Below are 14,358 nucleotides of genomic sequence, written 5' to 3'. Positions count from 1 at the left end.
CACACATGTTGGAGATTCTTTTATGGCCCGGTCTCTCGCACCAGCATTTCAGGATGCGTGAAAATCAATGACGAGGTTGACAAAGAGAACATGTTAAATTCTCCGAGCGCACCACCTAGCGTGGATGGTTGCCAGTTCTCTGTATGTTACACTGACTATATGCACACACATTCTTCGCGCACCTTAGTATCGTGCAGATGGAGGAGGAGGAGTAGATTTTAATGGAGAGAAAGGAGGAGAGGTCGGCCTGGAGAGCGTGTCTCTAGCCTGCTACTCCTCACTGGGGAATGGGGAAGTGGGAAATACAGGGAAAGGTAGGTGGCGGATGATTATGATATGGTACAATGAGATACTATATACACGTTGGCCAATATGCGGATGCACACTGGAGACGCAATACACTAAGAGTAATCTTGTCCATACAAAAAGTAATGTTGCCACAAAAAGTTTTTGCGCAAACACATTTCGCACTGACTACACGTCTCACAGCTTCTAGAGGCGATCGTCTAAACCAGTCTCACTTAAAAAGTTCAAAAGTGCTTTTATGGCACGTCGGGCACAGTCAACACTCCTCCACGGGCCCAAAACCTTTTCTTCTGAAAAGGGGCGGGAGTCCAAGCTGTCAACTGTAGATTTGAGTTTTCTTCGTTCGGCCGCATATTGAGGGCACACGCAAAGTACGTGAGCTATTGTCTCGAGAGTGGGACAGACGCTACATTCAGGGTCCCGTGTTTGTCCAATCTTGTGAAGGTATCGATTGGTGTATGCCACACCCAGCCGTAATCGATGAATGAGCGTTTCCTGGCTTCTCCGCAACCGAAGTGGATGCCGGAATTGTAATCCAGCGTCAAGTCTATGGAGGCGCTCTTGTCGATGTTCGGGGTTGTCCCAATGTTGCGCCGTAGAAGTTTTAAGGGAGGTATGGAGCAAGGCGTTAATGTCATACCGGGAAAAATGAATTTGTATAATAGTTCCGTCAGTGTGTGCCTGTTTTGCTTCTGCGTCAGCCTGTTCGTTTCCAGCTATTCCACAATGGCCAGGAATCCACTGCAGCACGATGGTATGTCCGGAATGAGACGCCTCAGCAAGCAGATACATGATGTCATAAACCAGGGGACTATATGCGGTTCTGTCACTCATATAATTGCTGATGAGTTGCAGTGCTGGTTTTGAGTCGCAGAACACTGTCCACTTCTCGAGACTTTGTTGCAGTATGCAGCGAACTGCTTCTCGAACTCCGGTCAACTCAGCTGCTGTAGACGACGTCCTGTGTCCTATCTTGAACCGTTGTGCGATCCCCATTCCTGGCACAGTGTAGGCCGCCGCGGAAGAGGTCTGTGTCACAGAACCATCTGTAAAAATATGTTCGTAATATCCATACATGTAAGTAATGTATGATAGCGCGAAATGCTTGAGGCCAGCAAGCGGCATCTTCGACTTCTTCGTTATTCCAGGGATTGAGAGCCTCACCGTTGGCTTTGCCAATGTCCAGAGTGGAACTTCGGGTATGTCATACGGTTCGAAGTCCGACGGCAATAAGTCTTGCTGCGACAACACGGCTTCTGAGTAGGCGGACACAGGCCGTACGCTTGTGACGTTCGTGAGTGGATGGTTTCTGTGTCTAGTCAGTACCCTTAGATGCACTCGCAATGGCTCATGTTGCAGATAAACTCGAGCTGGCCACGCACGTGCCTCTGCAATAGTGCCCCAAGTAGACGCACATCGTGGTAGTCCTAGGCAAATTCTCAGTGCGCGAGCCTGAGCACTTTCAAGTGTGCGTACAGCAGTTGTACTAACCCTAGAAAGTACAGGCGCACTGTAGCGGAAGTAGCCAACAAAAAGTGCCTGGTAGAGCTGCAGAAGAGATGACTTGGATGGCCCCCATGATTTTCCAGACATATGCCGAATGATCTGAGTAAAGCTGTCTAGCTTTTTTCTTAATCCTGAGAGGTGCTTTGACCAAGATAAGTCACGGTCGATGATGACTCCGAGAAACTTGTAGTGGGTTACTGAAGGTATAATCTTCCCATCAATCATAACGGGGTAGCAGGCCATTGACTTTCGTGTAAATGCCATGGTTGCACTTTTTTCCGGTGAGAGCTGCAGTCCGCGACTGTTTAGGTATGTCGACGTTATTGACACCGCGCGCTGCAGCTTCGTTTGCACTTGTAAGCGCGCTAAGCTCGTGGTCCATATACAGATGTCGTCTGCATACACAGAGACCGAGACTGCGCCTGCGTGTTCTTTGACCAGTCCAATGAGAACGATATTAAATAAGGTTGGGCTCAATACACCTCCTTGAGGCACTCCACGATAGACGGGGTGGTGCTTTGTTTCTCCGTCTGGAGTTGTCATGAATATCGTTCTCTCTTGAAGATAACTGGCTATCCATTGAAGCATACGTCCCCCGACGCCACATTCTTCTAGGGCATTTAAAATTGCATCATGGAGAACGTTGTCAAAAGCACCCTTGATATCTAGAAAGACAGCAGCCGTTAATAGACGGCGACGTTTCTGATGTTCAACAGTTGTTACTAGGTCAATAACGCTGTCGATTGACGACCTACCCTTTCGGAAACCTGTCATTGCGTCTGGATATATATTGCGCTTCTCCAAAAACCACTCCAGGCGCATCAAAACCAAGCGTTCCATGGTTTTACCTATGCAACTGGCCAGCGCCACAGGTCTGTAGGAAAGCGTAGCGTGGGGTGTCTTCCCTGGTTTCAATAATGCCACAATTTTGCTTGTCTTCCAATGCGCAGGCACAGTTCCCGAGGACCACGAGAGATTGTATAAAGCCAGGAGCTCTTCAGTCGCTCGAGGGCCTAGATGTCGCAAGGTAGAATAGGTAATGCCATCAGGACCAGGCGCACTTGAGTGTCTTGAGGAGGAAATCGCTGCACGTAGCTCTTGCAGTGTGAATGGGAGGTCGAGGCGATCGTCCATTGTTGGAGGAGCACACCTGAGCACTGAAGCTATCGATGTTGTAGATCCAGAGAGGTGTATACAGAAATCTTCCGCGATTTCCTTCTCACTGCGCGTCTGGATGATAGCCAAAGCTCGGAAGGGACGTAGCTGTTGTGGAGGAGATGGCAGTGCTCGTACAACATGCCATATTGTGGACAACGGTTTTCTTGGGTCCAGGCTGGTGCAAAATGACCTCCAACGTTGTCTGTCGAGCTTGTCTAAGTATCTTTGAATTTTCTTTTGCACACGGCGTGACGTCCTCAAGTCTGATATCAATTTAGTTCGCCTGTATTTCCTCTCGGCGCGACGTCGGACTGCCCGCAGCTCTTCATATATAACGTCAACGGATGTTCTTGAATTTGAAGTTTCGATGATGCGTGTTGTTGCGTGCATTGCTGCTCTAATCCGCGCTTCAATCTCTTTCGGTGAAATTGCACAGTTGCAAGATTCTTCTAACTTGTTCTGAAACGCATCCCAGTCAGTGCGACGCGTATGAGAACTTGGAAGTCTTGTAAACCACCTCAGTTGTACATAAGTAGGTAGGTGATCACTGCCATACGTTTCAGCATCTGTGCACCAGGCAGCAGAAGGCGAAAGGCATCGTGAAGCGATAGCTAAATCGAGACAGCTGCTGTACGTCGTGCCACGAAGAAATGTTGGTGAGCCATCGTTCAGGATCTCAAGATCATTGCTGCTTGTGAAGTTAAGAAGTTGTCTTCCTCGAAGGTTTGTGATGCTACTACCCCAAAGATGGTGGTGCGCGTTGAAATCGCCTACAATAATATGAGGTCCTTGGCAAGAGTCAAGAACAAGTTTCAGGTGTCCAGAGTCAAATCTTCCCCTGGGAGGAATATAGCCACCGATGATCGAGATTATCCGGCGCTTTAGCTTCAGTGTTATAGAGATGTACTCGTTGCTGTTATGCACCGGAACTTGGTTTAGCGAATACGTGAGGTCACATCGCACACATAGTAAAACTTTGCTAGTATTTCCACTTGTCCCAGACGCGAATTGTTCATAGCCAGAGAGTCTAAATGGCGATGTCATATTCGGCTCGCATATGACGATAACTGGAAACCGATGCTTGAGCACTCTCTGTTTAAAATCTCCCAGGCGACCCCGTAGACCTCGTGCGTTCCACTGGAATATTACGGAACCGCTTATCCTTTCCTGTAGTGACAACCTTGAAGTTGATGATGCCATGGCGTTTACTAGCCTTTATACAGCAGCAAGCACTGGCTCTAGTGCGTCGAGAATTTGCACCGCAGCCTTGGCAACGGGCGTCTTAACTCCGATGAGCAGCATTCGCAAGGAACGAATCAACTGTGCAAGCATTGCCTTGATTTGCCTATCCGACGATGAAGGTTCATGCTCACGCTGGCGTTCCGGCTGCACTTCTGTACTCCGAGATGGCAGGGAAGGCCATATTGCAGTGTCCTTGGTGTTTAGAAGAGTGGACGTGGTTATAGGTGCCTGTGACGTTTGAGGACTAGCATGAGCGCGCGACGACTTTTCCTGGAGTACAGGTTGTCCTGTTGTCGATGCTGATCTCCTTCTGCGATTGTGTGAGCGCCTCTGGCGGCGGTGGACCTTGGTAGCAGCTTCTCTGTGTGTAGATCGATCTCGTACCATTTTCCTTAGCACGGACATTTCATTCTTTAATTTTGGACAGTCCTTCGACGTTGCCTCGTGTGGCCCATCGCAGTTAGGGCACTTCAAGTCAGAGCCAGCACACGTCAACTGATCGTGATCACCACCACAGCGCGGACATGTCATCTTGTTCACGCACACAGCACTTACATGCCCGATTTTCTGGCATTTACGGCACTGCAAGGGCCTAGGGATGTATGGACGGACAGGATGGCGCACATAACCCACTTTTACATGTGTTGGTAAGGTCTCTCCCTCAAAAATGAGTTTTATGCACCTCGACCGTCCAAGACGGTGTATATCTGTGATATGGACGGTTGATGAGATTAGCGTCGGGAGATCGTCATTATCAATATCTGTATCGACATCGTAGATAACACCGCCGGTGGTGCTGCCTCCATGTACGATGAACGAGCGGACAAGTATATTTCCTAGCTCAGTTACAGCTTTCAAGATGTCGAGGCTGGTTCGTGTAGTCACATCAACAGTAAGTATGTTTCTTCTGGGATTAATTCGGACCTCTCTGATGTGCCCTGGAGCCAGCCTCTCGAGATAGGCAGTGAGAGTTTGCCTATTGAGGGAATTGAGGTTGCCTGTAGCAGCGACGGGGATGTAGGCGATTGTGTACGCTTGCTGTGTGGGCGGCTTATTATAGTTAAGCTCACTCACGCTTGATGTCCTACGAAGTTTCCTCTTCAACCGACGATTTGTGACCTCGGTATATCCGCCGTCAGAATCCATGTCGTCGACGTCTGAGCAGCTCGAAGACCTTGGCAGAGTCGCGTTGAGGTGGTCGAGCCCAGCAGGCCGACTTGCAGCTTGGAGGTCAGCCCCCAACCTTGGCGGCAGAGGAGGCGGAACGTCCGTCATTGCTTTTGATATCGTACCCGCCACGGGGGCGACGGTACGCACAAAAATCAGAAACTTCGTAGAACCTTGCTTATCAATCTATGAATTGCTTCCGCGGACCGTACTCTGCTTAAAGTACGGTGAATGAATTTGGCGTCTGTGTTGGCGGTACTGGTTAAAGCGCTGGTGACCGCACGGTGGCTATGGCTATAGCTGCCGAGCCAAGTCTATCTTTTATGTCGCGGCCGAATTGCAGTAGCACACAGGAGCCAACAAAGTGACGGCCTCACTTGCGCAGGTACTAACGCTGACCGTGCGAGATTCTCAGGTGTCCCACACTGGCGAATACAGCTGCGTAAACGGTGTGCCCTTTCGTTACCACCACGTGATCATCATGCCTAAGGAAAGCAGCAGGGACCTTGGAAATCCGCGGGAATTCAACCGCTGCATCACACTGGTGAGTGATTAAGTGATGCTTGCGCTGGTTTCAAGGGTGCATTGTTTCAATTGAACGGTAGAACATCTACCGTTTTTGCACGAATATAACGCGAGTTTTGTTTTCGAAATTGCTATCCTCTTGAACGTAACGCGAGGCGCTACATTCAAGTCACTCAGGTTTGTAACACGTATGATCGTATTATATCTTTCTTTTTCAGCGAGGCAAAAAGTCCCCCCCCCCGCCTCTCCCCCCCCCCCCCCGCGCGTTATATTGGCGGTCGCTTAATTTTCTTGCAAATACAGTAATTGGACTCTAGTTGATGCATCGTTTACATGAAACGGTAGTCAGAACGCGCGGTACTAAGACTTAGCGCTCGTCCTGTATCCTTGTGCCGGTCTTGTCATCGTTTGCTATGCGCTCAATTTTATTAAAGCGTCAGATGCTTCAAGAAGACGCTGGGGCCTAACCGCGAGCCGAACGTCCCGCTCCACCAGCGTTGAAAGGTAGCGGGCGCGTCCCGGGCCTCCCATGTTATTAATTACAGTGTTGCCCATTCCTCACCACTTGCTCAGTGATAAGCGTTGATCCTCAAGGTAAATGATTCACAGTGATCTGCTGAGGCGAATCGCATTGACCGTGACTGGAAGAGAGCTAAGCCTAACCAGTGTATTTCCGGATTTCAAAATTGGCATATTTTTAAAAATTAGTGCTTACGACGAGGTGTTTTAGGCATTTATGCACAAAGTGAGTCTGAATATGTATTCACGTCGTATGTCACCTGTAATCTATGGTTAATTAATAGCCGGACGCGGCCTTTGGGAACACGCTACAGTGTACATTGCGATGTTAACATCGTCTATGTCTTGAACGTGGCTGTGCGAAAAAGTGCAACTTATCATACCGCAAGAGTTCATCGGTAAGGTAAATAACTCTTCGCATCAATGGCCTTACGAACACCGGTGGAACGCAATTACGCCCAGCTAGATTACGAAGGTCTGGCACTGGTGTTCGTCGCAACTCATTGTCAGAAGTACATCGCAGGGTGGAATGTTACTCTTTAATGACCATCCAGCTCGTGGTAGGGATACCTGGCCCTCATAAGCTCGTGCCTGAAATGCTGTCTCCGCGCATGACTCCGTGGTGTCTCAAACTTGCAGCGCACGATTATGAGCCGCAATATCGGTCAGTAAAACTGCATCAGAATGCGGATGCGCTTAACGGGCTACCATTGCCAGCGTGCGTTGAAGAAGCGCACCTCCGTGGCGACATACATTTATTCGAGGCACTTCGAACACCACTTCTTGCTTAGAGCAGTTAGCCACCTTGGCTGAAAATGACGCAGTTCTCTTGAAAGTTTACACTGCTGTTCAACAAGGCCCTCTGTACCAGCTTGAAGGGGAAGACGTTGCCCCGTATCGAAGAAGAGGCACACAGCTCGCCGCTCACTGCAGAGGTATTTTTTCAGTTAATTTCATTTAGTTTATTTACCCTAACGGTCAAAGGCATTCCAGAGGGGTGTGGTTGAAAAAATTTGAAAAACAAGAAAATGCAGCAAAAAGTTAGTGTATAACATATCTAGGTGGTTCCTGAAGCAACAATATTAGCTAAAGTAGTGCAAAACAGGCAATAGCCTTCAATGGCGGCGGTTGGTCCCGGAAGGTGGTTCCAATGGTATGGTGTACGGGGAATGAAAGATTTTGTTCGACAAGAAATGATTGTAACTTTATGTCGATGATCGGCGCGGGCGGAGACATATGAAGGCTAGGATATCAAGATGGATCGCAAGTAGGCATTGTGATAATAAATTTTATGAAATAAACAAAGACGAAATTACCAACGGCGATGGGCGAGCTGAGGCAGGCGCAATGTATTTTTCATAGATGTTACTCTGGATGCTCTGCAGTAATTTTCTGTAATAAACCGTGCAGCGTTGTTCTGAACGAGTTCAAGAGATTTATTTAGAACTTAGCACCCGGATCCCATATTGAAGCAGCGCATTCTAATTTTCCCCTTACTAAAGTGGTGTAAAAGTGTATTCAGTGAAATCGGGGCGGATGTAAAGTTACGACAAAGGAAGCGCACGGTTGGCGTTAATTATTTGTTCGATATGCAGGGACCATGAAACCGAAGACGTTATGTGAACAGCTAAGTATCGGCATGATTCTACGGTTCCAAGCGGTACGTTGTTAAGATGATAAAGGGCAGGAGAAGGTGCCACACGGGAGACACGCCTAGCTGTGCATTTAGCAGTGTTTAGTTCCATGTGCCACTTCCCATACCATGCAGACACTGCGTCAATATCATTTTGTAGAATGTTAGTATCGTTATGGTCTGTAATTTCACGCAAAATAACGCAGTCATCGGCAAACAGGTTAATATTAGACGAAACACAAGCAGGAAGACCATTAATATAAATCAAAAAGAGAACTGGGGCTCGAAGTTGGTTGTGCCAACAGCCGCAAGAGTGCAAGCAATCGCCCTTTTTCACACAAACCAACGTGGAGCAGTTGCAGTGAGAGCCTATGCGCGTAGCTGCGTGTGGCAGCCGGGCCCGGATGTGCACAGAGACGGCGTAGCGTGCTCGCGCACACAAGGAGATTCAGCCGGGGCTCCGATTCCATAAAGGATGCTTCCATCAACACGATGGCACACTGTGCACTTCGATTTTGTTGGACCTGTAGAACGACACTTTTTTGGTGACAGTGGACGCCTTTACCAAGTGGGTCGAGGTGAGGAAAGTAGGCCAACTGACCTCAACAGCAGTCATTTTTGATTTGCGGTCACTTTTTGCGATATTTGGCATACCTTCCAAGGCACTGTGAGATAACGGAACAGCATTTATTTCGGCGGGAAACCAAGAAAATCTACAGGAACAGCGGAAATGAAGCCGTCCTCTCTGCGCCTTATCACTCCGCAAGCAACGGCAAAGCTGAAATATATGCTAGTGCACTGAAGAAATGACTGACCGGAGAGACCTCAGGATCCCTTAACCTTCGAGTCTCTTGATTTCTATTTCTGCAGCATACTAGGGTCTATAAAACAACTGGATCTACACCAGCAAGAACTATGTGTAGCCGTGAGCTGCCGACGCTAATTTATTTCTTCGTACTGAGAAAAACAACAGACGAAAATGAACAGCCACCCAACCAGAGCAGGTTCCAGCCAGACGAACTTATCTTGGAGAAACAATTCGGAAAGGGCCCTGACTGGCGCCCGGTATTCTCGTGAAGCCTTTGTGTTGCCGATTATGGCTCGTGAAGTGTAGCACAACCATTTGTAGATGGCATCTGAATCAGCTAAGGAAGCACCGAGGCCACCTGGCGGCCGACATGGAAGCAGCAACGAACCTGGCCCCGGAAATGTACTTCAACTCGAAGGAAAAAAAAGAGTCACAGCTTCACCCGAAAGGCGAGGCATCGATTGCGATAGTCAATTAGTGCGCAGCTATACAAAATAAAGATAGTCGTTTTATCCACCGTATAAACTAGTAAACCTAGGCATAGTAACTGAATTAACAAGCATAGTGTCATGCGCACCCAAGCCAACATGAACACATTTCACTAGATGACCATGGAAACGCTCAAAACACTGCAGTGAGGAAACGCGGCAGCAGCAGCGAGCGAATTTAACTTCGTGCTCGCTCGCATCAACGCGAACTACGCCGCGAGAACAGCGCAGCGCGGACTCTGTACTCGTCGCAGATGGCTTTCAAGATACAGCAGCACGGCCGGGTGCACGCGGCCACCTGTGCCGCCCGGAGTAGAATGCGCCCCCTTCTTGCCCTCCACCAGACGCGTTGCGCGCGACGGAAGGCGGAGCGCTTCCTCCCCGCTTTCGTCCGTTGCGTGCGCGAGATTGAGCCGCGATTACCGGCTTATCCTTGCAATCTTTCACTCGCACATACAGCATACGGCGCGGCGACAATTTTATCGCCCTTGGAATTTATACTGAACCTCACGGCGACGCCGATGTCTATGGCGACTCTGACGGCAGAAATGCGCTTGATGTCTCCATATAATTTCTATCGCAATAAAATGTAGTTCATTTGACACCAGCGCAGTAGCATGCCATGGTACCGATGCGATCAACACGCGGGTGTACTACCTGGCCTACACCACCACTGGAACGTTACCTTAGAACATAATAGGTTACGTATCAAACGGTGTGCCGGTTGTGCCGACTTTCTTGGCACTCCGGAACCGACAACGCTTCTAATTATTGCCAGCAGATGACAACGGATGCGACAATGTAATTCAGCTGCCATGTCGGGCTTCTCGCAGGACAAGAACCTAAGGGTAGTGCTGTGTGATCGGGCGTGGTTGGTGGGGCCGACAGACTGGCGTTATTCAAGTAAATAAGTTTTATTAACTTGACAGTATAATTGCCGCAAACACTGGTAACATTTACGTACCAGCGAGCTGGTGCGGGATATCAAGGTGATGCCGCCGGACATACTTTTGCTGCGTATATAACCGCCTCGCCTAGGCTCCTCTCATGGTTAAAGTGACGGCTTTGGCAATGATGAAGCGTCATTTGGTGATACATAATAAGTTATAATATTTTAGTGTCCTTTAAATGTCAGCATTGTCAGTCTGGAATCGTCTAGCCTTGAAATGTTACTCTGACAGTTGGGCAACGTGAATTGTGAGAGAAGATATACTAAACAGGGCGAGTTAGCCGTGGATCATGTTTTGATTGTAGAGGAACGCAAGAAAGACGCAATACGACGAAAGAAGCTCTGACAATCAAGTGACATATTTTCTCAAGTAATTTAACTTAAATGGTTTCACGTGCCAAAAGCACAATGATATTAGGTAAATGTTTATATATGTCTCATGCTAACCACGCGAGCCACTATAAGAGGAAGCGAGAAGAATTAAAGAACAAACATGACTGGTGTAGCATAAACTGCGATAGCCGCGACGCGAAAAGAAAAAAGAAAGAAAGAAAGAACAACCCCACTTCTACGTTGTCATAAAATATCTAAAAGAGGTCATTCACAGTACAAAAGGTTTCTCGATCGACGCCTGACTCGCACACTTAGACTGACTATTTCTTTTGTAGATAGCTTCCGCAATTTCTTGCACTTGGTCGAATTATGGGCGGCACGTGCAGTATTGATAGTGCGTTGCAAGGTGAGATGGGGTTACCGTCTGCAGGTTGTATGCATGCTCTGGAAGGTGTTTGTTCACACATCTCTGTGTCTGGCCAATGTAGACGCATCCGTAGCTGAAGGGAATCTTCTCCACCATCACCCATCTGCTTGGCACATACTTGATGGTTTGTCTCATTAGTGCAAACTGCATGTGCACTGTGGCCACCAAGTAGGCGTCTGTCTGCGTCCGCACGCACTCCGCCTAACTTTTTCATCGGAAAAGCAATATCGATGTCGTACGTGGCCGTCACCTTTCTCATAAGTTGCGAAAGTCGATGAACATACGCTGTAACCGACTTCCTTTGGCACCTGGAATCCACATTTCCAGGTTGCCTGCTGTCTGTAGCTACTTTCATCTCTGAAAAGTTTCCTTGAGTTGGTCGCTGTTACGCACTCGGGACACCCTGCTTTCTTGAGCCTGGATGCCTGTTCCGCCATGCTTGAATTCATCTGGTGCACGCGTGACTTCGTCAAAGATTAGCTCGAATGCACGAGCTAGCTGTGGCGTTCTTCACGTGTGCGCAGAACAGTAGCTTAACTGCATTTTCCTTGATCTCGGGTGTCACCTCCAGCAAGCGTTAGTGGGGTTAAACTGCAGGTTGACGTCTAATCATTGCAGCTGGTGATCAGAAGTTTCGTGGGTTAAAGGCAAGTCATGTCTTTGCTCTTTGAAGACTTCGCGGTCTTCTTGCACAGTACCTGCATTGTGCTTTTTGACGTGGTTCACTAGGTGATCATCGACCTAACTGAATATCTTTCTAATGACACCGCTGAGACAGTTCTCAATTGAACACCTTGAACCAGTACCAACTCGCCCAAATGTCGATCCTTCTACAGTTCTCAGTTCCTCGATCCATCCGGCCAAGAAAACCCTCCTTAGGACAGGGGCGACCCTAGAGTTCATGCAGACTGCTGGCCGTTGTAGTATTGAGTTGTGTAGGCAGACAGTCCAACCTCCGAAGAGCACATTGAAAAGGCTTACATAGAATGTAAGTCAAGATCAAAAATAAACTTGTAATGAGACCTTCGTTGATAAAATGAGATCGGAAGCCAGCCCACGACGTTCATTTAGAGAAAACAGCTACCAGCAGAATTCTATACGTATTCAGACCTACACTTGTGCCTTCACAGTGATAACTCATGTAGATATTATTACGGAAGGATGAAAGAAGAGAAAGGAAGAAGAACATCATGAGACGCTGGCTGCTGCAAGTTGTTGGTGGCTAGCCATCTTGACTACTCTGACTCATCTTGTATATATATATGGTAAATACAGTCTTTCTATACTCCCAACACCCCCGTAACATACTGATGGGAGGTGCGGGGTACCACGGCTGAAAACGGAGCTCCGCAATTGCCGTCGCATCACCGTCCACACCATGAATGACGGTGAGCACGTGGGATCAACGTCGTTGCCGCCTCCAACGTCACCATCGCCAGCTACATCGCTGTCATCTTCAGTTGTGGTTGTGCAACCCAAGGATCCTGAAACTTTCTGCGGGACCGATGGCGTCGACGTTGAAGAGTAGGTGGCTGCGTACGAACGCGTGAGTGGAATCGACAGATGGGGCCCTACGCTTATGCTAGCTAACCTGTTGTTCTACTTAAGAGGTACGGCAAAGGTGTGGTACGGGAACCACAAAGAGGAGCCAACCAGCTGGGACCAATGTAATAAGAAGTTGGCAGAGTTGTTTGGCAAACTAGCCGGCCGTAAAATTGCCGCAAAGTAGGAACTGCCCCCCCCCCCCTCCCGTGCCCAATCCCCCACGGACTCCTGTGTCTCGTACATCCAGGACGACCTGGCACTTTGTCGTGAAGCTGATCATGACATGACAACAGAATTGCTTGTTGCCCTAGTTGGTGCTTGCTAAAAGACACGTTTTTTGCCGCAAGTTAAAACACATACAAATAGAAAACACACAAAACGAAGTCTTTGTGTGTCTTCCTTTTGTGTGTGTTTTAACTTGCGGCAAGAAACACGACATGACAGAAGCTGAGAAGGTCGGACACGTGCTTAAGGGCATTGCTGACGACGATTTTAATCTGCTCATGTGCAAAAGCTGCTCTGCAGTTGATGCTATCATTAAAGAGCGCCGACAATTGGAGCAGGCCAAAAGCCGACGCGTCTTGCAACCATTCGCCAGACTTCCCAATTCTGCCGCAACGTCGACGTGTGAAGATCAACCCGCACAGCAGCATGCATCGCCATCAGAGGATGTGTTGAATTGTTCAACGGGAACTGGATGCGATGGCGCCCTCCGCTTTCTTTTCGCGTAGCCCTGGTGCTACCACTTCTTCAGTTCCCCTCGTACAAGCCATCGTTCACTAGGAACTTGAATACATCAGATTACAGTCTGTCTGTGCTGTCGCCAATTCCAGAGCTAACGAACGCCCTTCTACTATTTTCGCTCCACCACGACGCTTCTCTCCGCGTTATCGCAACCCGACTGAGTGGAGAACTGCGGAGGACCAGCCGGTATGTTTCACCTGTCGCCGCATTGGTCATGTCCCCCGATACTGTCACAACGGCGACCAACCTGAACCGTTTTCATGGAAATGTAGGCACTATTTCGTTCACCGCTCCGTCTAACAGTGCCGTCAACTCTGCTAGGAACACGTGGTACGGTAGCTCACAATCGCCGCGCGGACACCAGTCTCGTTCACCGCAAACACGTCGCCCATTTTCCCGTTCGCCGCAGCCATGTCGCCTTTCGTCCCCTGTGGCTTTCGGTCGCACCCTTTAGGAAAACTAAGAAAGGCAAGGCATCAATGATACCTTGGGCTGCTTGCACGGAGCTAAATACTTCTCGTCCATCGATCTTCGATCCGGCTACTGGCAGATTTCTGTTGAGGAAATGGTCCGCGACAAGACGGCCTTCATCACGCCGGATATCTTATATCAGTTCAAAGTCGTGCCCTTTGACCTATGCAGTGCTCCTGCGACATTTGAACGTATGATGGACTCTCCTCTGCGAGGCTACAAATGGGCCACCTGTCTTTGTTACCTTGACGACGTTATTGTTTTTTCTCCCACGTTCGGCAGCCACGTTACCCGACTCGCTGCCATTCTTGGTCTTCCGAAAAGTTCGCCTCCAACTGAACTCTACAAAGTGTCAATTCGGGCGCCATCAGATTACCGTGCTGGAACACCTCATTGACGAATCCGGTGTCCAACCAGATCCGGAAAAACTTCGCGCCGTACGCAGTTCCCTTGTGCCACGTTCTGCTTTTGACGTGCGCTGCTTCGTCGGCCTGTGTTCTTACTTTCTCCGTTTTGGGAAAAACTTCGCCGACGTTG

General features: G+C 48.8%; 1 protein-coding gene across 2 annotated transcripts in view; it reads left to right on the top strand.

Moving 5' to 3' along the window:
- The window catches only part of LOC142571212 (protein sax-3-like), a 65,845-nt gene that overhangs the window by 18,139 nt on the left and 33,348 nt on the right, over positions 1 to 14,358 (top strand). For both annotated transcript variants that reach the window (XM_075679486.1, XM_075679485.1), the window contains exon 2: positions 5,765 to 5,923. In XM_075679486.1, coding sequence (XP_075535601.1) covers positions 5,765 to 5,923 — 159 coding nt within the window. The remainder of the gene's footprint in view (positions 1 to 5,764; positions 5,924 to 14,358) is intronic.

The sequence above is a fragment of the Dermacentor variabilis genome, chromosome 2 (assembly GCF_050947875.1).
Source record: "Dermacentor variabilis isolate Ectoservices chromosome 2, ASM5094787v1, whole genome shotgun sequence".
Taxonomy (NCBI): domain Eukaryota; kingdom Metazoa; phylum Arthropoda; class Arachnida; order Ixodida; family Ixodidae; genus Dermacentor; species Dermacentor variabilis.
The sequence above is the reverse complement of the archived record's forward strand: the minus strand, read 5'-3'. Positions and strand labels throughout refer to the sequence as shown.